At 40.9% G+C, this 24,496-nt stretch overlaps 1 protein-coding gene across 1 annotated transcript in view; it reads right to left on the minus strand.

The window, feature by feature from the left end:
• Positions 1-19,520, minus strand: part of FHAD1 (forkhead associated phosphopeptide binding domain 1) — a gene marked incomplete at its 5' end in the record, with an annotated part of 2,130,934 nt that extends 2,111,414 nt beyond the window's left edge. The window contains one exon of the mRNA XM_044060429.1: positions 19,308-19,520. Coding sequence (XP_043916364.1) covers positions 19,308-19,520 — 213 coding nt within the window. The remainder of the gene's footprint in view (positions 1-19,307) is intronic.
• Between the last annotated feature and the right edge of the window lie 4,976 nt (positions 19,521-24,496).

Here is a 24,496-nt window from a genome sequence, read left to right on the forward strand (position 1 = left end):
TGGAAAGGAGGAATTTCCTCCCACTGCCATCGCATCCTAGTTGTATCAGCTTCAGAGCCCATTTGACTGAAATGATCTGTTACCAAAGAGATAAATGGAGATTCAGGCTCCCAGCCATTGCTTTTTAAGCATTTGCTTACCAGCATTCTACTGAGACAATTTTGTTTCTTGCCAAAAGTGGACAAGGGAGTAGAAAATCCCTTGGAAAACTTAGAGAAGGCAGGCTGAAAAATCTGAGAGATTCCCTAAATCAGCTCCCACTTTTTAATAACCTCTGGAGTAGAGGGTGCAAAAACAAAATTTATATCCAAAGGAGAATTCAAAATTTAATTTTTGATATCTTTTGGGAGGTTCTGAGAACACAGCCAGGCAAACCTCCTTAAAAAGTAGCAGTGGTCACAGTCATGGAAGCAATATCTACAGGGTCAAAAACACACTTCAAACAATGAGTATTGACCAGAGAAACAGAAGAAACTAGACCACACAAAGGAGATGTTTTCCTCACAAGAGGAAATGCAGCCCAAATAGTCCTCATACTTTCATAATTAGAATAAACCTTAACATAAGGCCTTAACTCTTCAGCACTCTAAAAATCAAAGTTACAGAAACATGCACTTTTTTCCCAAACTTCTCAATAGCTTCACCATTCTTAGCAGAATAAGAAGGTTTACAATTAACATAATTCTTGCAGTAGCTGGATTAACTAAAGCTATAGTTGTTGGGTCAGATCTAGGATGAGTGCATAAAAATTTGAAAGACTGAGGACTTTTTACATTCTATCTGCTTACTTAGGTGCAACGGGTTGGCTGTCAGACAAACAATAGACTGTAGCAAACACATTCATAGGTTCTTAATTTCATAGGTTGTTAGAAGGTTAACTACTGCCTAGCTGTACACCCCAAACCCATGTGGTTCCCGGGAATCATGGGCATTTATATGGGCAAAGGATATGTCAGTAGGGAGGCAACTAAGGGATTTGGGGAAAGGTATTAGGATAATACTTTTCTTTATTGATGGCCTCTGTCCATAAGAGGCATGGGGGCCAGACCTGGGGTAAATTTCTGATTTTCCATCCAGTTGTCAAGGTTTTGTTTGAATAGGGTCAGGGATGAACTCTGTTTTTCATGGATAGAGGCCTATTCCACACAGAGGATCCTTTATCTCACATATCTGTCTCTCCAGCATGTTCTGTTTATGTCACAAGCAAAATTCATATCCCTAGATCTAGTGTTTCTGGTGCTGTTTGTTTTGTGCATGTGCAACATATCCATCACAGCTGAGTATAAAGAAGCCTGTACGCCAGGCAAAGATCCCCTCTCAGCAGCCTGTAGAAGACTGAATACAGAGACACAGCCTTTAGGCAATCAGTGTACAACAGGGTATTCATGACTGAATATGGTCAGATAGCAGCCTGGATGCCATACCCTTACTTATAAGGTGGGTGACACAGAATAATTTTCTTACAGTCTTAGCTATATGTTGGTCAAAGGCCAAATTGTTGTCTACAGATTTTCCCAGATCCCTTAGTAGTGGGTCAACTCTTAGGTGTGTTTTATCAATGGTGTAATTACCTTGGGTTGCCAGTTTCCTAAAGGGCATTATAATGCATTTTTTGTCAATGAGTCTTAGGCCTTGGCTTTGGCATCAGTCATTTGTCTGTGTTATACCCACTTGCAAGATGTTGGTTTCTTGGGAGGGATCTATAATGGCTCCCAGTTTATAGTTATCCGTGAACTTGGTCAGCCAAAGGCATTCAACATTAGCCTTGACTTCTGAGAAGTAAATGCCAAACAGAAATGGGCCCAGCATGAAGTCCTGTGGTACTCCATTGGCAACCAGTCTATTAGTGGAGGTGGTTTTACTGATCCTGACTTCTTGGGCCCTGTCTGAGCCACTCAGCAATCCAGCAAGTTATGCATGGATTTATACCGAGCTCAGAGACTTGTCAATGCTGAGTGGGGTATTGTTACTGACTTATGCACTGTTTTACCTTCATTCCTTTCCTTAGTGACCCTCTCAAAGAAGTCTACAAGGTAGGGACGCTCTTCCCTTAACAAAGCCAAATTGGGATGGGTCCAGTGCCTGTAGATTGCCAGTGTCCTTGTTTATCATTTCCATAATAGTTTGTTCCATGACTTTACAAATTAAACTTGTTAGCCTGATGGGCCTGTAGTTGCTTGGGTCGGTTCACAGTCTGTCCTTGTGGAGGGGAATGACTGCTGTGGTCCTGCATTCACTTGCAATGTAACCTATTTTGAAGCTGTAGTTGAAGAGTGCCTCAAGTGGTCTCAACAGGGCATGTTTTAGACTGTTCAATAGGCAATTTAGGATGTTGCTGAAACCCATAGAGGTGGTATCTTTGGTTTTAGCAAGTACTGCCAGAAAAGGATCCCTGCTAATAGTTGAGGATGTACGTTGGAGGGGAATTCACCTGGTGAAGCTGGGGGGAGCTGGGAGGGATGTTTCAACTGAATTTATTAGCCAGTAGAGTTGCTATATCACTCTGATTGGTGAAGGTGGTACCATTCACCACCAGTTCATCACACTGCTGTGTGTTACCTTTAAGGTTCTAGACATAGCTGAAGAATCACTTGCGATTGTCTTTAGCCTGCGAGGCTATCTTGACTTTGCACTTGGCCTTATTGGACTTAATTAGACCTCTTAGTTTTTTGTTTAATTGTATAACAGAGCACTTGTCTTTAACGGACTTGCTCTTCCTGATTTTGGCCATGAGTTTTTTTTGGATTCCACCAGTGGGTTTTGTTTAGTGTTTGTTTTTGGTTTAGTGCTGGTTGGTACAGCAGCCACTAAGCAGCTATTTATGTTTGTATAGGGACACTGTGAATAATTCTTCATTGGTAGCTGTGGTCTTTGGGTTAGATGGAGCCTTGTCTTTTGACAAACTGGCACTTAACAGCATGCAGTTTGCCTTACAATAGTTCCTAACTGGTACTTGTTTAGCTGGGTTTTCCAGGTTGACTTTTACTTCAAAGGAGACAGCTTTGTGATTTGACCTCACTAGTGAGGACATGACATGGTGGTGGTGGTGGTGGGGGGGGGGGCAAAGCTCTCCCATGTTGGTGAGAACCAGATCCAGTATGTTTGATTCTCTGGCTGGAGAGTTTACTATCTGTTCCAAGGTGGTGGTGTTAAAGTCCAGGAAGCATTCTACCTGAAAGTTTGAGGCAGTGTAAGTTTCCCAGTCTATAGAAGGGTAGTTAAAGTCACCCACGAGTAGGGTGTTTGCATGATGAATGCCTCTAGTAGGTTTAGGTAAAAGTCATGAGACTCTAGGGCCATAGATGGTGACCTGTAGCTAGTCATAATATGGTAAGGGACCTTATCTACTGTGACTTGCACTTGGATAAGCTCCATGGTATCATCCTGTTTAACCAACTTGGAGGTATGTTTGTTGCTAATGTAGATTGAGACACATCTGCCTTTGGTCCCAGTCTGTACTGTTGTTGGTTTAAATATGTGGAAGGCACTGTAGCCTTGAACTTACTGAGTACTTCCTATGGCTATAAACCAAGTCTCCGTCATGGCACAGGTGTCTACCTTCTCCATAGTGAGGAGGACCTCAAGGGTGTGGAGTTTATTTTTATTTACTTTTTTTAAGGTTCCGGCCATTGAACAGTAACACTTTAAGATTGCTTGGAGACATTTTCACTATGTTGGTAGTTTTGGCTTTTTGGCATTGCCTAAAAAAGTCTCTAAGGGAATGGCTAAAAAAATGAGCCAATATCCAAATGCCTAGGGAGGGCAGGTGCAGCCCATCCTTCACAAAGCTGCATAGTCTGTTGATCATGTCTTCCCAGTATGACAGATATTGAATCCCCCTGGAGTGACACCAGAAACTAAGCCAATTATTAAAATAAATCATTTTATGTTCATACTGTGGCATCATCCTAGATGAAGGTAGAATGCTTCTCAATGCAAGGCTTTTACCAGTCTGTGACAAATATTCCAAGAGATCTATTATGTCTCTTTTCATATAATCCAGTGAGATACATCTCGGGTCATTCACACCCATATGGACTATGATAGAATCATGTTAGTACCTGGGGTGAAGTGTTTTGTGTGTGTGCATGATATTGTGGATCCCGGGTTCAGATAGGCAACTAGCCATTAACTTCTCCTTTCCTAACCTGGTGAATGGAGCATCTGTGTGCTGCACAATGGAGTCCTCTTTCACAAGGGTATTAGACAAAGTATATGCTTGCCTTGTGGGCTTTGATTTTTGGGGGACCATTGGGTGTAGGTTTATGTGAGATGTTTGGTGTTGTTCTTGTCGTATCTGTTAGTGACTGCTGAGGAACAGTCTTGCTATTAAGTGGCTTTGGAGTTCTTTGAGATTTGGGAAGGTTTCTTTTAACATCCTTAGTACAAAACAATCTGTATGTGTGTTTGTGGTGAACAGTATGTGAGAGAGCTGTAGTGTGAGTATTCTTGACAACCTCATTTGTATGCGAGAGTTCTGCCTCCCAAGGAAGTTGTGTATTTACATCTCAAATATTGTATTATTTCTTTAATGATTAACTGGTTCTCTGAGAACATGACACAATTGCTACATTGCCTTAGGATGCCCAAATCTACCAAGATGGCCACAAAGACATTAGGAAAGTGAACTTCCATGTTGTCTGATCTTGTAATAGGGTGGGCTTTTTAGGTTTAAGAACTGAATTTTAACAAGGGTCTCCTAGGGTAGTTTCTGTGGTTAAGGGCAAGATATTATATAGTGATAAGATATGGTAGTCTTATACGATATGCAAACTAGTTTCTGGGGTTGAGGTTAAGATGTTATGTAGTGCTATTCAATGCTCTAAGCTTATTTATGCACAATGCTACATTGTTTAACAGATTTCAGACCTAATCATAACTTGGTAGGGAAATTTTACTGTCAAGGAATTTGCTTCTAAAAGGGGCACTGCAAACCACTGCTCCGAGATGGACAGCACTGCATAAATTTGCCTAATTTATAAAAAAAAGCCTGAAAACTGACTCCTATGCCCTCTAGCCAATAATGGACCACACTCTGAGTTCCCTAGAGTACTTCCCAACTCAGGAGAAACCAGGTAAATACCTTCTACCACAAGATGGATGATCCTGGAATTTCTTAATGTAAAAGCACATCGAAAATATTTTTTTAAGTGCAGATTAAACAAAAAAAAACAACTGTCAAACAATTAAGTCCCTCGCGAATTTGACCATCTGCAAGGCAATTTGGAATTAAACATAACTAGAAAAGCCAACAAACAGAGAAATGATGATGATTTTTTTTACAAAATTAAATAAATGCTTTAATAAATGTTAAAAAACAGTAGCAATCAATTTATAAAGCAAGCGCAAGTGCAGTAAATCAAGAAAATATTCTTATCTTAGCCTGGATGTCTCTGGATGCAGCTGAATCACTTGAAAAGTGTTTCTGAGCTTTAATCACAAATCCTTATAAACTTGCCTAATTTATAGCAGAGTAGCTTTCAAGTGCTGATAGCATGGGGGGGGGGGGGGTTGGTGAAGGTTCTGGGAATTTCAGGTGTAGTAGTATTTTCGGAAGGACTGAGAAACATCAGTGTTCTCCCACTGAAAACACTGGCACATTCTGGAAACAATCTCAGAGAAAGTGAATCCCTTCCAGGGAGATTCAGATACCATACTCTCCTTTGAATCTGAATCAGAAACCTCAGAATCAGAAAGTCATTCCCCTACAAACTCAATGGCTTGAAACTCTTCAGGGAAAGTGGAATCACATTTTCTTTTACCAGATACCACCTTAAAAGATGTGTCAACTGCCCGTATGAGACACTGAGTCAAGATCAATAAATTACTCCTATCCAAAGAAACTGACACAGGAGAAGTTAAATGTTTAGTTTTCTGTCTCTTTTTGTCAGGTAAACTGGAGCAAACAGACTTAGAATTGCCAACAATGGCTTCCTCAGAGAAGGGCACAACAATTCTAGTTCAGGAAAGGTGCATTCCCTGCCCTTTCTCTCATGACCGGCAAAAGTGGCTCTCCTTCAAACACTGAGAAGACCCTATCAGCCTCAGATGATATGGCTAACCTCCAGATCCATGGTGGCTGTATGGACAATATTAGAGAAATGCCAGGAAAAAGAGCAGTGGTCTGAGAAACCATCACTGGTCATAGCAGAGTCACCCACTACTGACTGAGGCAAATTACTAGCCTGCTATGATAGCAAAGGCAGGTTAGTTCACTTTTCCGTTTTGTGCTTGTATGAAAGTCTGACCAAGGGGATAGTACTTTATTCCATGGTCAAGATGAAAATGGTGCCTGTTTCCTGGGTAAGCTTAGTAGCAATAGTCAGTAAAGCATAAAATTTGCAAAAAAGTCACATTTTCCCACTAAAAATTAGTTTTCAACAACTTTTGACAGCTTTTTACCACAAAAGTATAAAAAGTGAACACATGTTTAAAGGTACATAAAAGTAACATGACAGTTAATAAAAATACTTTTTTATAGCTTTAACATTTTATTTTAGAAGGGAACTTAGCTGTCCAGCAATGAAATAGCATTAGCTGACAGTCGATCCTCAAACGCTCATAGAGAACTCTTCTCTGCAGCATGAAAGTTCTGAAGAACTTGGTGCCCAGACTAGTCCTTTTAGTCAGCTCCGTTCAAGCTAATTAAAGGTTTTGGCATGTGGAAGGTGACCTGAAGCTTTGAAAGCTGGATAGTTGTTATATCCTTAGCAAGATATAACTGATAGAGCCAAGTTTACTGCAGTGATTCTAATGGTAAACATCAAACATTTAACATGGAGCACTACATACTATTGAAGTGTTTACTTATCTATGATTTGACACAAAAAGAGAAAAAGTGCAAAAAGGTCTGTAGTATTCTTATTTCAAGATGGATAATTTGGGTTAACAAATAACATATGAAAAGCATTGCATTCAGGTTATGTTTAGTGACATCACATACATTTTTTTATTTCCCATTTCAGGAGTCAGTCTCCATCAAAAATGTATTTTAGTGGCCACCAGACATGCCCCTGTTATAAGCTGCCAATGTCATGTCACAAAGAAGTAATTAAATGTAGTAATGTTAGTTTGGTCAATGTGTGCTGAACACAACCATGCAAGTCTGTCAGTGAGTCCTCAAAAACCTAACAACAATAAAAATCCTTATACTAAATGTACAAAACATCCCAATTCATCTTGTAAGAAGGAAAGTGATCTGGGAGGCAAAAACCTTGACACAGAAACACTGTCTCATTTACAGTTCTCAGTCTTAGAAGGGTGGATGAGACATAGTGGGTTAGATTGTGAAACACAGTAGTGAGGGCCCTCAGCATCCATCATCCCACCCTTGCTATTCTTAATGGTAACATTCCAATCAACATCCCAGGATGGCATCATATGGGGCAGGATCAACCCAATTTAATATCTTGCAATGCCAAGGTATTGAACTGAATGAGGATCCACTATACATATACCAAATAAAGTGATACAGAAATATTTGATGTCAATGAACACATTACCTTGTTCGAGCATAAGTGCCAAGGCTGTGTTTGGCTAAAGTTTTCAATCAGAGCAGCTCTATCTGTAAGGCAAACTAGCAAATGCAGGCATGATGGTCGATACACCTGTCATGCCTGCATCCACCACATCCATGAAGTAAGACATGGATGGAAGTACACTAGCCCACCAGGGAATGCATGTTTTTTTGAACCATCCCTCAAAAAGCTCAGGGGACAGCTCACACTAACCCACTACTATACACATGCAATCCTAGGCAGGCACCCCCCCCTAGACTCCCAATACCCTGCAGTACAGCTCCATCTGTACATGTAATTAGATACTGCATGCAGTAAAGCTTTTCACCTGATACTGTCTACCATACCCACCTCCACATACAGGTGGAACTATAACCTTGATGAGAAGCCCTTATATTGTATTGGGGCTTGCTATTGATTTAGCCTAGCATATTGGGCAGGTGCTGATTTAAATCCGCATGGCAAACTCAATTTCCCTTTTGTGATCAGGTGTAGGGCTCTGCCAGTCTACATTAGCATATGTTGAGTGGATACTGGTGATGCCTATTCTTTTGAAATTAAGCGTGGAGTAACACTCTCATTTAGGCATGTTACTTCACACCAAAGTTTTTTGAAACTGATCTACTGTGCTCTAGAATATGGACATCACATATGCATTTTTGTATTTGTGAAAAATGGTCAGATAAATGAATATGAAAAATTAAAATCTGTTTCTAAAAGACTTACAAAATAATTCAGAACCAGACAAGCTCACAGCCTACATTAATGATCAATTGTATGGTGACTGCCAAATGGAAAAGTTAAATATTTTTGCTAAGCATACAAATTCATAATGTTTGGATTACTTTCAATGACTTAAATCATTTAAGAGCTTCTTCTTCATTGTATTATACATCTCACAACTTTTTATGTTTTTTTCTTTGCAAACTGCTCCAATTTATTTTAAACAGTACATGTTTTTAATTTTTATATGTTAATGTTTTAGGAAACTAGGAACTTTGATTGTGTAACAGGAAGATATTTCTCTTCAGGTGCAGATGAGGCATTAAAATGACACCCCATCTGCCTGAGCTGGTGGTAGCTCAGGTGGATGAAAAAAAAAGAAAAAAAATCACATGGCACTTATTAGAAAGAGTAGCAGAATTCCACAATACACTGGCCAGATTTCCCCTTGTCACTATGAATACCACTTCATAAACCACTTCATAAATGATGAGATAGCACAGTGGTTAGAGTCCTGGCTTTGCATGCAGGTGTTCACGGTTCAAGTAACAAGACAGGCACTTTATTTTGTCCCACAGGGATCGGTCCTGGGTCCTCTCTTGTTTGGCATCTACTTCTCAGAAGTCCAGGCCAACACGGAGGGACTCTGGCTGACCAAGTTCACAGATGACTCCAAGCTGGGAGCCATTATTAACTCCCCAAGTGATGCAGACATCATGCAGAAAGGCCTCACTGAGAACAATGACTGGTGTCAAAACCAGGGCCTTAAGCTTAATGCCAAAAATGCATCATCATCCTCTTTGGGAAAAACTCAGTTCCCACAAATTACAACATTGATGGGAGCCCAGTGAACACTGAAGGCATTATAAGAGATCTGGGGACACAAGTTGACAGCAACCTCTCCTTCGACCACCTCATTTCCACTGTGGTCAGAAAGTCCTTCTATGTGGCACATCTCATTACCAGGGGTTTTGCATCCAGGAAGAAAGAGGTCATCATCTCTCTCTACTCTTCCCTCATTAGGCCAATCATCGATTATAATGCCCCATTTGGCATGTACCTCACTAGACACATGCAACAGCTGAAAAGGCCACAAAAGTACTTCACAAAGAGGATCCTAGGCCTTAAGCACATGTCCTACATGGACTGACTAAACTCTAGCTATTTTCTATCTCATATTGTCTACTAAGAGGCGATCTCTGCTTGACTTACAAAGCCATGTCTGATCCAGCTCTGTTAGAAATGCTACATGTAAACAAATCCCAATCCCTCCCCACCACACGCGCCAGAGACCTCAACCTCATCACCACAATCAACAGAACATGCTGGAGGGACAGGTTTATAACCCAGAGATTGCCCATGCTCTGGAATAGACTTCTCATACATGTCAAGCAGAGTACCTCATTGGCCCTCTTCAAGAGAAATTTTGATGAGTGGATAGGAAAAAAAAAGTTATGTCTTACCATAATGTTCCATCTGTGTTGTTGACCTTTGTTCATTCATTACTAATGGGTTATCGGTTCCGTCCTTGGAACTGAGCCAGCCAATATCAAGCTCATGTCAGCCAAAAACTCTCGAGCCAAGGTCCTACCCAGAATGCTCTGCTCCCTGTTACCTCAGATCAAGTTTGCAAGTTGATAGATAAAAGTAGAGGCTACCTCTAGTCATAACAGACCTACAAGAAAGGAGTACATGAGATCAACCAAGAACCTCCGGAAGAGGGAAGGAGGGTAGGAAGTAATGAATGAATGAAGATCAACAACACAGATGGAACATTATGGTAAGACATAACTTCTTTATCTGATGTTGTTAATCTTTGGTAATTCCTTACTGATTGGACAAAGTCCCCAGCTACCTGTATTCCTGGGTGGCCCTCATAGAATGACATTCCTGAGCACCATGGAACCAAAGGAAGCTCTACCTCTGGAGGCCAAGTCCAATTTGTAATGAAAAATAAAGGTATGAGGTTTGGCCCAAGTTGTAGTTGAGCAAATATCATTGAGGAAAGCCTTAGCATGGAAAGCTGTTGAAGTTGCCATAGATCTTGTAGAATGTGCTTTGACTCTATGAGGCAAGGTGAGATTGTTTTTGTTGCAGATAAAGGTGATACAATTTCTCAACCATGAAGCCAATGTAACTTTTGATACAGGATGGGTCCTGAAAAAGCCAGAAATAGTTGGTCTGATTTACGGATAGATTTTGTTCTGTCCAGATAAAAATCATATTTGCCTATGAACATCCAAGGAGTCCAGGCAATACTTTCCATTGTTAGAATGGTTAGGAAAGAACACTGGAAGATCAATAGACTGGTTGATAAATCACTCTGACACCACTTTTGATAAAAAGGTAGAATTTGTTGTCAGTGATACCCTGTCCTTATGGAAGATAAGATAGGGAGGTTTGATGCATAAGGCCTGAAGTTCTGACAATCGCCTGGCCGATGTGATTGCAACCAGAAACAAAGTTTTCCAAGAAAGATATCTTGCATCAGAAGAAGATGCAGGTTCAAAGGGTGGAGCTGTTAAAGCTTGCAGAACCAAAGCCAAATCCCAAGGTTGTACGGGTTCTCTAAAGGGAGGTTTTAGGTGGATAACCCCTTTCAAGAAAGTCTTACAGAGTATGTGTGACATAAGTGAAGAATCTTGAAAACCAATAAGAAAATTTGAGATGGCAGCTAAATGTACATGGATAGTAGAGGCAGACACCCCAGAGTGGAAAAGATGTGATGAGTAATCCAATACAACTAAGACCGGGGCTGACAAGGGGTCTAATTGCTTATCAGCTGCCCATAGAAATAACCTCTTCCATTTGTTAAGATAGATTAGTCTGGTGGATGATTTATGAGATGCAATAAGAATATTGTACACAGGGGAAGAAAGGTTTTCATGCCTGGCAATCATAGGAAGTGGAGAAACCAAGCTGTCAGTTTCAGGGTTGTTAGATTGGGGTGAATCAGACCCTGCGGATGGGAGATCAATTTTGGGGATGGATTGAGGATCCACGGTTGATCTAGCAGGTGAGGCCAGAGGAAGGGAAACCAGACTTATTGAGGCCAATATGGACCAATGAGGATCACTTTGCTCTTCAACTGTCATGTTTTCTTTAGAAATTGGAAGATGAGGGGGAGAGGAGGACAGACATAAAGAAAACCCCGAGGGCAAAGCATGGACTAGAGCGTCCCTTGGTGACTGTCCCTGAGGGGGGATCAGGGCAAAGTAGTTGCTGTACTTGTAATTGGTTGAGGAGACAAATAGGTCACAGCAAGGCTGGCCCCAGTGGTTGAAGATTTTTGCTGCTATCAGAGGATTGAGGGACCACTCATGAGGCTGTAGAATGCACCTGCTCAGTTTGTCCACTATCACGTTGGAGCTCCTGGGAATATGCGTTGCAATCAGAAAGCAGTTGTGAGCTATCGCCCATTGTCATATTCTCAAAGCCTCTCGGCATAACGGGTAAGATCAGGTGCCCCCTTGTTTGTTGATGTACAAGACCACTGACATGTTGTCTGACTGGATCGCAATAGTCCCTGATGGAAGGATGGAGTGAAATGCTTGCAATGCTAGAAGCACCGCCCTCAGTTCCAGGACATTGATATGCAATAGGGCCTCTGTCTCTGACCAGGTGCCTCGGACCGAGTTTCTCTGACATAGCCCCCCCACCCCATCAGGAAGGTGTCTGTGGTCACTGTGGCTATCGGTTGATGGGGGTTGAAAGGGCGAGACTATTGTTGGGGATTTCGAGACGTCCACCAGAGTAAATCTTGCTTGCATCTCTGAGTTACACTTATTTGAAAAGACAAAGGATGTTGTAGAGGATACCACTGAGTGGGAAGTAGCCATTGAAGAAGTCTCATGTGGAATCTGGCTAGAGGAATAATGGTAATTGAAGCTGCCATTAACCCCAATAGCTGAAGTACAGATCGAGCTGGGGATTTGTGGTGACAGAGCAGCGGCTGAACTTGTTGTCTTATTCTCTGAAGTCTGTGTTCTGGAAGGGATGATGTGCAATTTCTCATGTCCAACAGCACCCCCTATAAATTCCAAAGACTGAGTTGGGGTTGTGTTGGATTTCTCCCAGTTTATAGTGATTCTCAGGTTTTGAGCTGTTAAGAGGGTATATTGCAGGGCTTTTTCCAGTAGATGCTTGATGGGGGTGGTAAGGAGCCAGTCATCTAGATATGGAAACACCTGGAATCCTTGAAGTCAGAAGTGATCGATAACCACTGCCATGCATTTTGTGAACACTCTGGGAGCTGTAGAGAGACCAAAGGGCAGGGCTCCAAACTGGTAGTGACTGGCTCCTATACGGAAGAGGAGGTATCTTCTTCAGCATTTTTCCATTTTTATGTGGTGATACGCATCTTGAAGATCTACAGAGCACATCCAATCGTCTTTTTCCAGAAGAGGAAGGATAGACTGAAACGTGACCCTCCAGAATTTATCTGTTTTTACAAATTTGTTTAGTGTACTGAGATCCAGAATTAGTCTCCAGTCCCCTGTCTCCTGTCTCTTTTGGCACTAAAAAGATCCTTGAGTAAAATCCGGAACCTATCTGGTCTGGGGGGACCGTCATTTTTGTAGCAGCTTTTTGATTTTGTGTCCTGCTGTTTCCCTTTGACTGGGTGGAACATCGGGTAACACTCTTGATGAGACTGGTCAAAGATGGAAGGGGATGTGATAGCCTCTGGATATAATCTGTTGTACCCAAGAGTCGGTTGTTATCTTTTGCCAGGCAGCGGGGTACAAGGAGAAATGACCCCTGGCCACTTCCAGAGGTGAGCAGTAAGGCAACGCTTCAAGAGCACTTGATAGGGTTGGCCAGAGAAAGAATCTCTGGAACCCCGGTTTCGCAGACCTCCTCTACCCCAAAAGGGCTGTCTTCCATTGGAGTTTCCCCCTCTGCCTCTAGGGTAAAACTCGGCACATGCATTCGGAAAAAAAACTGTGATTTCTTGTGCCAGATCTTTCTGCTCCTCTGATTTCTGGAGTAGAATCGCTGAGGAGTGGAGTGTCTGACACCAACGGCAGACAAGGTCTTTCCATCTTGTTCGCACCATGCCAGCATATCCTTGACTTTACGGACAAACAAAGAAGTGGCCTTTATGGGGGCATTCATGAAGGAAGCCTTAAAGGAGTCCGCAAAGTCACAAAGGCACATCCAAGCATGTCATTTGGTGACTATACCTGTGTCTGCTGCTCTAGCCACCCCTTCCATTGCGTAAGAAATAAGACACATGAAAGAGTTGGAAATGGACTCTAGGGTGGCTATCTGAGAAGCTACATTATCATGGACTTCATCAGAAACAGCTCCTGACAAGGTTTCTGAGAGCTGGTTGATAAGATTTCAGTGAAGCCTGGTAAAATGTGCCAAATAATTCAAAGACCTTAAGGCAAAGGTCGATGAAGCAAACACATGCTTCCCTAATCTGTCAATTCTTAGTAGCAGCTGCCACCAACATAGCATCTACTGGAAGACCACATGACCAGTGGGGGTGCTCAGCGGGGGGTGATATTTTATCTGGCCTCTTAGGTATCGCTTCCATGGTATTCATGGTATCAGTAGACTTCCATGCATACTGCATGATGAGCTGGATGGGCTCATCGGCAGGTGGGGTGAGCCAGGAGGTAGGGGGCTGGGCACGAAAAGCCTGCAGGAATACAGATTCCTCAGAGGAAGGATTAGAGGGCTTCCAGTCACCCCTCTGTCTAAGGATCTCAAGGATGTCACCAAAGGATGCCTCACATCAGAGGGTGACTGCAGGGACCCTTCCCCATCATCAAAATCCATATCTTCAGTCAATGACTCCTCAGGGGAGTCCATGTTTTTCCTCTTACACAAAGCTTTGTGGGGTGCTTCCTCAGTGGGAGCTTCTGGGGAAGACTGCAAAGAGGGGTCTCCTGAGGAGGAGAGACCTGAGGCTCTTGTGCCCGGTGTCCAGAAGGTGAAGCCTGTGGCAGTTGTGGCACAGAGGGGGGAGAGGACTCTGACAAATGAGCCTTGCCAGTGGAAGCAAGTGCCCTCTCCATGGCCTGGAAGGCTGGCCTGCCCAAGGATGGATGGGAGCCAGGAACCAAGCATGACAACCTCGGAATTGGGGTCACACCCCGCCCCGACGAGCTCGCCCCCAGACCAGGAGTCTCAAGAGGACCGTGAACCGTAAGAGAGAGAGCATCCCTGGAAGGTGCCATAGAAAAATCAGCGTGGAGCCAGGAATCACCTCCCCAACAGCACAGCCACTGGCCTGAGAAGAGCCTGATGCCCAGTGCACTGAAGGCCACAAGGATGACTTTGGTTCCAAACTGAGATCCACTATTGGAGTCGGAGGAAGGGAAGCTGCTGTTGGAGTAATAGGCTTCGAGACTTGAGTGGAAGTCCAAGGAGAAGTATACGTTGGGGTTTGAGGCAAAATTCGATCACCTAAATGAGGGAACGTGGACTTCAATGGTTGAGAGGGACCTCTGGCCACAAGAAACTGGTCAACAAGCCACAACACATCCTGCTCAGAAAGACTCTTGGTTGACCTCATGGAGAAGGCTGATGGCAATTCTGGCCTTTCTAGGAAAGGACTATACTGACTGCTTGCAAAAGGATCCAGTGAAGGGGAATATTTAGTCCTTGCTAATTCAATAGGTGCAGAGCTCAGAACCAAGGAAGCCTGCACCAAAGAAAATGGTATGAAAAAGGTCTGTGCCAAAGATGTCAGCGTCATAGTAGCTGAAGGCGTCTGCACCATAAAGGAAAAGGTCTGCCCCAAAGGGTACAGTGCCATAGTGGAAAGTGTCTGCACTGGCAATAAGGATGGTGCAGAGAAAGACTGCACTGAAGAACATGGTGCCAAAAAAAGTCTGCACTGTGGAGTACAGAAGAGTCATACTTGGAGCCAAAGGTGATTGTACCAATGGTGCCGAAGGGGACTGAACCTGTACTGACAGTGCCATTAGAGGTTGCGACAGAACTGTTGAAACCATAGTTGTCTGCACCAGGAACTCTGGTGCCGATATTGATAAAGGAGACATAGTTGAAGTCAGGATCATTTGGGGCGGAGCCGAGCCTGGAGCTGACAGGGTCACAGGTGGCAGCGCCAGAGTAGCAATCAATTTCACCTTCTTGTGAGTCAACTCCCTACGATCTCCAGAGGGAGAAGAAGGGAGTGACTTTGATGAAGAAGAGGAAGAACGCCTCCTGCAAGGTTTAACAGGAGGGGGTGAGCCCTCCGACCCAGAAATAGCCTCAGAGAAAGGAGACTTGAGGAGACCTTTCAAAATTAACTTATTCTTCCTCTCATTGAGAGTCCTGGTAGAGAAGTTTTTACAAATCCCACATGGAGGATCTACAGTCAAGTGGGAGACATTAAGACAGTAGACACATAAGTCATGGCCACTGGAAAGCAGTAACTTATAGCCGCAATCTTTGCACTGCTTGAAACCAACAGAACTTGTCTTATCCCACATAGCTGGTGTGGAGAAGAAGCACAGTAGCAAAAAGAATAACGGCTACCCAAGAAAAGGGTAAAAAGAGAAAAGGAAGGATTACCAATGATGGTAATGGAGAATTACCACAAGGTAAGAAAAGAGGGTAATAAAGGGAAAAGACTAAAGAGAGAATTAGAATAAACTTTTGAGAAAATATTTAGAGTTATAACAATATATAAACTGTCAAGAAATTAGGCACTTAGCTGAGAGAGTGGCTTGAGACGGCTGTTCAGCAATGTGGCAAACGATATCTGAGGTTACAGGGAGCAGAGCATTCTGGGTAGGACTTTGGCTTGAGAGTTTTTAGCTGACGCGAGCTTGATATCGGCCGGCTTGGTTCCGAGGATGGAACCAATAACCCATCTGTAAGGAATGAACTAAGATTAACAACATCAGATTAGAAAGTTCACCCTGGGGATCACTCCAGTGGCTCTACTTGATAAAGGCACTGGGAACTAATGTGGAGTGGCATGATGCCAGAGCACTTCTATGGGCTAGGCTTGTAAAGGCTCCAGGGCCATTAGCCTAGTACACACCTATGAACCTATGAACTTCATGTCTTTTCTGAAACAAGGTCATTGGCCTAGTGAGACTAACCCTGTCAACAAAACTGTAAGTTAATAAATCAACAACTGCCCCAAAATAAATGCATCTGATGTACAAAAAAAAAATAAAAATTTCAAAAGCATCTTGGCATATAATAAAGCATGCTAGCACCTTTATAGCTGTTCTTACAAATTCTGGCAGAATGTTGTAGAAAACCACATATAAAAGAAGTTTTAGGATGAAATGATCAGATAACATATAAACTGTACATTAATTGCTGGGGAAAAATACACGACTCCATTACTGACAATGCCCTAGTCTTGACAGCAGCTTTTTTGAGTTTTAGCTAATAACTTCAGTGAAGTTTTAAAATCTGTCACTGATGTAGACAAGCACCTAGGGATGTTGTTGTCAAGCTTAGGAACTTTCAGCAGCAGTAATAGAGAGCTGTGATGAAGATAAGTAAAATGTGTAAGGTGCCTTTAGAAGGATTTTAATTTTAGGGACAGAGAAGTGCTGCTGACATTTTAAGTGACATTGATTAGGCTGGCTCTTGAGTTAGTTGAGTCCTGTGTACAGTTTTGGAGGTTTAATGGAGAAAGTGCCGATATTAAGCTGACTGACAAGTACAAAGAAGGGTTACACTAGAAACTATAAAATTTGAGTAAAAGATGGAGGCTGTCAGCATGTTTTCACTTCAAAGAAGAATATAAATGGGGACATGATATGTCAAAAGGGGATGATGACATGCGTATCTGGGTGGCAAAGATAGTCATGGTTTGCAAACCAAAAGCCCACATTTCATACCAATATAATGAAATATTTTATCATGGAAAAGGTGAGTGATGGGTAGAATAAGCTCCCTGAGTGGGTTTTGGGGATGTACAGAAAGACTTTAAATCATGGTCATGGCAAACAATCCCAAATGAGTTACTGTGACCTTCTTAACTGAGGTTATTGCAGGAGCTAAAGATTTTCCAAGTGTACTGGACAGACTCCTACACCAAGAGTGCAGTGCAGGCTTCCAAGTGAGCTGCTCTCAACTTCTAAGACAAAATAGTTGCTGGTGCTATGACGCCTACTGAGTGTTATGAAAAGTCTATTACATTAAAGTCCTAGTGTACCGTCCCATCTTAGTTGCTGTGACCTTGTTAGATTAAATAACTGCTAAGGCCAAGAGATACCCTAGGTGTACTGGCCAAGTTATTATACCAAAGTCTCAGTGAGCTACTATGACCTTCTTAGCTGAAATAGTTACTGTTGTTAAAAGAACTGCTATGTGTACTGAACAGACTGCTCTAATAAGGTTTTACTGCAGGCACTTTGACTTTGTGCTATCAGGTTAGCAGAAATTAACATAGGTAAAGCTGATTATCGCCACTGCAAAAAAGTCTTTACATTCCAGACAGTAAACACCCTTCATTAACAGAAAGCTAAATATGGAGGACTGAAAGAAAAATACACAGATTAAAATTATCTTACAGTACCCGCGGTGGTGGTGCTGCGGTAGTGTTGTCGCCTCACAGTAAGACGCTGTCCAGTTCAATTCTCAGCTAGAGCGTCTTCTGCGTGGAGACATGCGTGAATGGGTGTACCTTCGTGGAAGGTTGTGCGTCAGGGCTGGTAACTCGGCACGTAAAAATCAACTACCAATCATTAGCGGACCGGAGTTCCGCTTTGGTGACCCTTAACCAGGAAAAGCCGAAAGACACAACAACATTAAAATTATCTTACAGTAATGAGATCTTTCATTTGCTTATTTAACTAAACTATTCACATACACTTTCCCCTCTCTCTAAACTTCTCCATGCTAAAACAATGGGGACAGCTAATACAAAGATGCAAAGTGAAGGCATACATTTCATACAGTCACTTTGTAAATATTGATCTCCAGTTGTACAGTAGAAATGACTCATAACAACATGTAATAGGAAACACATGGACTGAGTAAATTTCATCATTTAAGGCACGTGACAAGCTAACCATATGCCCTGTGGCATCACTGCTTATACAACTGGCGTTTACATCCAAGTTTCTTTTTTTTCTGAAGGTGATACCATCTGCACTTACCTATTGATGCTGATGGTATCACTGCTTATATGGGTTTATATCACATAATCGAAATGCCAAAATATTGAACACCATAAGCTCAAACTTGGAATTTCAAAATGTGATATAATTGAAACTCAGAACAATGAATTTTTTCCCAGTGAATAAATTTGCTGTTCTGAGAAACACACACACACAACACAAGCGCACCAAAAAAAGTAATCCACACATATACACTTAAAATCCTACTTCTAACCCTACATTAAACCATACATACACTACTATCTATCCACTTACCTTAACCCAAACCCTAACCCTAAGGTCTGTAACTATCGCACACTCACCTTACCCGCTCCCTAACCCTAAGGTCTGTAACTATCGCACACTCACCTTACCCGCTCCCTAACCCTAAGGTCCCTAACTATCGCACACTCACCTTACCCGCTCCCTAACCCTAAGGCCCCTAACTATCACACACTCACCTTACCCGCTCCCTAACCCTAAGGTCCCTAACTATCCCATTCCTACACTCACCTTAACCCGGTCTGTTCGCACACTTACCTTAACCCGGTCCGTAACCTTTGCACCACAGTGGAGAAAATAGCGAAGAGGCAGAAACAAAACACCAAATTCTTTCCCTAGGAAAGAAGTCGATGTTCTGCAGCTTCACTATTTTCAGCATTCGCTGTTTGGGTTCGATATTATAACATTCAATGTTTTACTACTTCGATGTTATGATATAAACCCACTTATACAACTGGCCTTTACATCCAAGTTTCTTTTTTTTCTGAAGGTGATACCATCAGCATCAATAGGTAAGTGCACCCTTCACATCAACAAGCAGCATCACTGCATGATAATGAGCACAAACTGCACAGACCAGCAGCATCGGTAGGAAGACCCACTACATAAGTAATATACTTCACTGTAACATGTACATATGTGTATGTTGTAAGCAAATATTGACAAATAACAACATATGAAGGTGCAAAATATCTACCTGAGGTGAACAGTCCACCACAAATTCATAGAAAGCTCCTCCTGTCCCAAAGCGAAGCAAATCCCCTGCAGCCAGCCTGACAGCTGCATTCTGAATTCTGCAGTCATTGACAAAGGTGCCATGTACAGAGTTCAAGTCTTGAAGAATGAAACAGTTTTCCAGTTCATTAAACTCAATCACTGCATGATGGTCTTCAACACTGTTTGACTGAAATCAAAACAAAAATTAAACTAGAAAATGAGAGTATGGCGAAAACAAATGGTTACTTCAAGTAGAAGTAAAACAATTTATGTACTTCATAAATGCAAATGCACTGAATGTTGCACAGACACATGAATAACATAAGCAGTTTATGAGTTGAAACAAGAAGCAATTTACACAACATATTTCAGGATCCATGGAACTTTTTCACAAGTGATAATCCATACTTTCCATGGGATTCAGTAAGAAAGTTAAAGAGAACATAACTTGTACCTAGAAGCATTATGTCCAGAACTAATATCAGAGAGAGTTACCTTATGGAACAGCTGCAAAAGACAGACTACTGACAAGTCTTAACTAAACTTCCTACTAGTCTGTGACTTACTAAATATATAAATATTTATGGGTCAGTTTCTATGTCTCCCATTTTGCCCATGTAGTTTACTCCTCGCAAAACTATAAATATCTGACCTCAGAACCAAGACCACTTTTTCTAAAACATCTATATTAATAGGTTCATTTTCTATACTGCATATTTATGTATACCATTTTTATGAAGCAGTCCTTTCTGAAGCCTAACCATATCCCCTATTACTCACAATTTCAGGTAAAATCACTTTAGATAGTCTCCCATCCAGCTGGGACTATTGACTGATCAACATGCCTTTATTGTTGGGAATTCTGCACCCTTTAATCTTTTAGATAGACAGCTTCTCTGTAAATTGCAATGCACTGTATTTGGCACACCAGATGAAATATTTTTAAATGTTCCTGATGGGTCTCCGGTGATGTAGATGTGTGCAGTCACTGCCATTTTAGATGAGGACACACACTTTTCCATCCTCACTAAGAAAGAACCGGTACAGCTGATGGATGCATAATTGCTTAATGCAATTTCCTCACAGTTATAGATAACCCATGAAAATGAGTTAGGCCTTACAAAACATGCTACACCAGTACAGATCACTTTAAAGCCCACATGAAAGCCCCTTCCCATGGTGGCACAGTATCCTCTTTCTGCAAAAGCAGAAGCAGGAGTCAAACCAGTTATCTCACACTCACCCATCTACCGACTTAACTGAATAAAGTACTGGGAACTTCAACGAGGTGTCTTTATTTCTCACACATCGAGAGTATCAGAGAGAGAGTCTTCTAGATCTGCTAGCTAAAGTGAGTTTATCTGGACTTATCTTTTATACTCTGTTTCTTGTTAGCCCTGTCACCCTCTGAGTCACAGGTGGGATTCCAGACTTCAATCAAGCCCTCTGGATTACCTCTGTTTTCTATTACTCACAATTTATGGTGTCATATAACAAATAGCATTATCTGCAGCATGTCTGGGATTCAGAAAAATTCTTATCACCTGTGGTGATTGTATAAGTGGATTAGGCAATTAGCTTAGTGGTTACAATTTCCAGTTTGGGTACAAGGTAAAGCCTGTTATGGTTTAATAAAATACTTCAGTCATTAGCAGAGCAAAATACACGTTTATTAAACAAACTCACATGTGTGGGAGACAGTCCTCAGAAAGTCATGTCTCCCTGAACAAAAAACTCCATGGTTACTTTATAGAAAATTTTATCAAGATAATACACTTTATTTCTCAGACCACTGCTAAACATCCTATAGAAAAATGCTGCGTTTTGCAAAAAATGCATTTACTACTTCTTATCTACATTTAGTCTAGTAAGGAATAAGTTTCATTTTGCCATTTGATTTACAAAAAATGCTGCCTCGGGCTCAAGAAATGAAACTTAACAGTCTGAAGTTTTCCATTGTTTCATAATACTTTTGCAGTCACGTACACTAGCCTTTCTGAAATGCATAACACTTTACAATCCCTCATTTGATGCTTGGAAAGCATCACACTCATACTATAAGAAAACCCTTTTATCCTGATCAAAGTCATTGTCATATATTTTTTCAAAATCCTCAAAACCATTTTTTTTTATTTTTACTTTCCATATGGCCTTCATTTACATAATTAGTCAATGACAAATTTTTGAAATTCCTAACATGCACATTTTGTTACAAAATATTAGACTTAAATGCAATAAGCTTAGTTATCAGAGTCTTACATAAACATAAAAACAAAAATAAAGCCAAAATAATAATATCAATAAGCATAATAAATTTCAAAACACTTCCTCTCCATCCTGAAAACAAATTAGTTAGACAAGCCCATTATGAACTATCTGCTTCTTTAGTATGTGATAGCTCAACCACTTTTTGGATAACTTCTAAATGATTATGTATCGTGTGCTCATTATTGGGAATAAATGTGCATCACTCCTCCCTTTGATGAAAGTATGAAATCAACTGCCATTGCAGCACCATTGTCCACATGGTACTCAGCTCAAAAGTGATTACATTTACAGACTCAAAATTGGCATTACTCAACACTTCTAACAGTTTAGAAAGTTTTTATTTTCAATTTTCAAATTGATTTTACAGTCCCATAGGCAAGTAATATAGCAGCCCTAGAAATAACATTACCCCCAATGTCCATATGAGAAAGTCCTTTAGAAGCTGCTTGTTCTAAATCAAGGTGGTAAATCCACAAAGCATCAATCTTTTTAAATGGATTTTTTACAGTCCAATTTTTTCAAACATTGTGATTTTTTTTTTGCTGGGTAAACTAGTGGTATGCCGAATAGCAGTAATTATATAACCAATAAAACAACTCTCACCCCAACTTTTTGGCAACCATTCATAGGCTTTTTTCCACAAATAAAACACCACTCTTTTCCCAGTCCTAAAGACCAGTTAGCATTCTTCCAATATGCGAGAGATTAAAATGCTACAATTTTTTAAAATCATCAACATAATAATGTCTACTTCTTTTTATTACCCATACATGTTTTGCACCCGTATCTTTTTTGTAAGATTTATTAAGACATTTTTGCCAAGGGTAATCTGTATAAAAGGTGTTATTTAAGTTTATCATATTGGTAAGAGCTCACATTATCTTTAATTACTGTAATTATTGAAATATTATTAAGGTGCTTACAATTTGTAAGAGCAGTTGTATTTTGTTTTGTACAAATCTGCAAGAAAGTCACATTACACATACTGTCACCCACAGGTTTAGTCCCATCTTGTTTAAAGCAAATAAGCCTTTTTTTATTGCCAATGCCAAAGATATCTCCTCTCTTTGTGGAGAGTTTCTTGCTCCTTTTAGAGCTTGTAATGTGTCTGTATAATTAGTAGGGACAGGTATCAAAGGCACTCCTCCATGAGCAAAAGGAATTGTTGCACACACCCAGCAACTACTTACATTTAATGTCTCTGCACAGATTTGCAAAGTGGCATAAAAAGTATTAAAAGAGGGATGCCAATCCACTACTTTTTGACTAGATTTTGCTAATCAATTTATTTTCTGATTAGAAGATCAAACAGTACTTACAGTTTCAGCAGGGATCAAAAAGTGCAGCAAAAACATGAATATAACAATTGCAGTCATCAAAGCAACAATCAGGCAGGAATATCAAGATGGGCAGGGTCAGAGTGAATTTTCACAAATGTCCAAACACAAATTTGTTTTGCAATGAATAGCTTCCTGCTTCACTCCAAACACATTTCACAATAACTGCTGTTGTTGTTTAGCTTCCATAAGCAATGCTTGATCACTTGACTCAGGGGAAATATTCCCACAATGTCAGTCACCAGTTTTTATTTTCAGACTCTCTGGTTTTGTTTTGGTATGAAAGGAAACTGGTTCATCATTGAACAAGGTTGCAAAAGAAGGGTTGAAAGGAATGGGTTGGTTTTCCTCATTTGGGACTGCTTTATGGACTTGGGATATGTGGATCCAGGTTGAAGATCCTTCAAGGCTAACGGCTGTTGTTATGAGAAGTACCAGGAATGGGCCTTTTCACTGGGGTTGGAGGGCATGCCATTTGGAGAAGAAATGAACATCCACCCAGTCACCAGGCTGGATATCATGTGACTTGGCAGGATCAGGCTTTGTGCGGAAATAACTTGTGAGTGAAGATGCTGCATAGCAGAAATAACTTGTTTGCAACAATTAAGCATAGCTTTATCAACAATTTGCAAGTCAAGGGTTGCAGGCAGAGGTGTGGCTGGCATTCTCATAGGGAATGCCATAAGGATTTTATGAGGAGAAATTTTTTTAGGTGCACTAATTGCACTTTGAATGATAAACAATACTAGAGGCAAGGCTTTTGGCCATTTTAGCCCTGTTTTTGTAGTAAGCTTTGCTAATTTAGTCTTTAATGCCTGATTTACTCATTTTTACCATGCCTGAGGCATATGCAGACAATGAAACTGAATATATACACTAAATACTTTACAAATTTGCTGTATAATGTGACTTGTAAAATCTAGAAAAAATACAAAGTCCAATGGAAAGCAGCTGGAAAACCACAAAGATGTTGAAAAAAATAGTTTAATGAAGCACTTTTCATGTGCTTTAGTAGCCAAACTTCTTCAGATAACACTAATCAAAAAACAATATTTAAAAAGTGTAACTCAAGACATGTGACCAACAATTAGCTTTCAGGGATACCCTCACCCTCCCACCTAATTAAACACAAATACAATCTTAAAAAACAAATTATTTATATACAATAAAGTATAAGCAATAATAAAATCACGTATTAGTAGCACCCTTGACATATTCATATCTAATAAAACCTGAAAAAATCAGCTAAAAAGCTACTCCTAACTGTTATTTTATATACAACACTATCTCCTTAAGCTTTTTAATTTAATTAAGCAAGTGATAGCACACGCATCATTGATGCCAGGATGATTGTAAGCATTTAGCAAAAATTGGCAAAACAGTTCTAATTCTTCAAGTTTTAGTGAAACAGATCCCCCTCTACCATCTGTTAGAACCTGGTCAATAGAGCTAAATTTAAAAGAATGACCTTCTGTTAACAAGGAATGCTTGGCTACGGCATTTTCCACTTTGTGTCTATCCATAGCATACAGATGTTCATAGACTGTATCATGGAGTCTATGCT

Source organism: Protopterus annectens, chromosome 2.part0, assembly GCF_019279795.1.
Source record: "Protopterus annectens isolate FY-2018-M chromosome 2.part0, PAN1.0, whole genome shotgun sequence".
Lineage (NCBI taxonomy): Eukaryota > Metazoa > Chordata > Ceratodontiformes > Protopteridae > Protopterus > Protopterus annectens.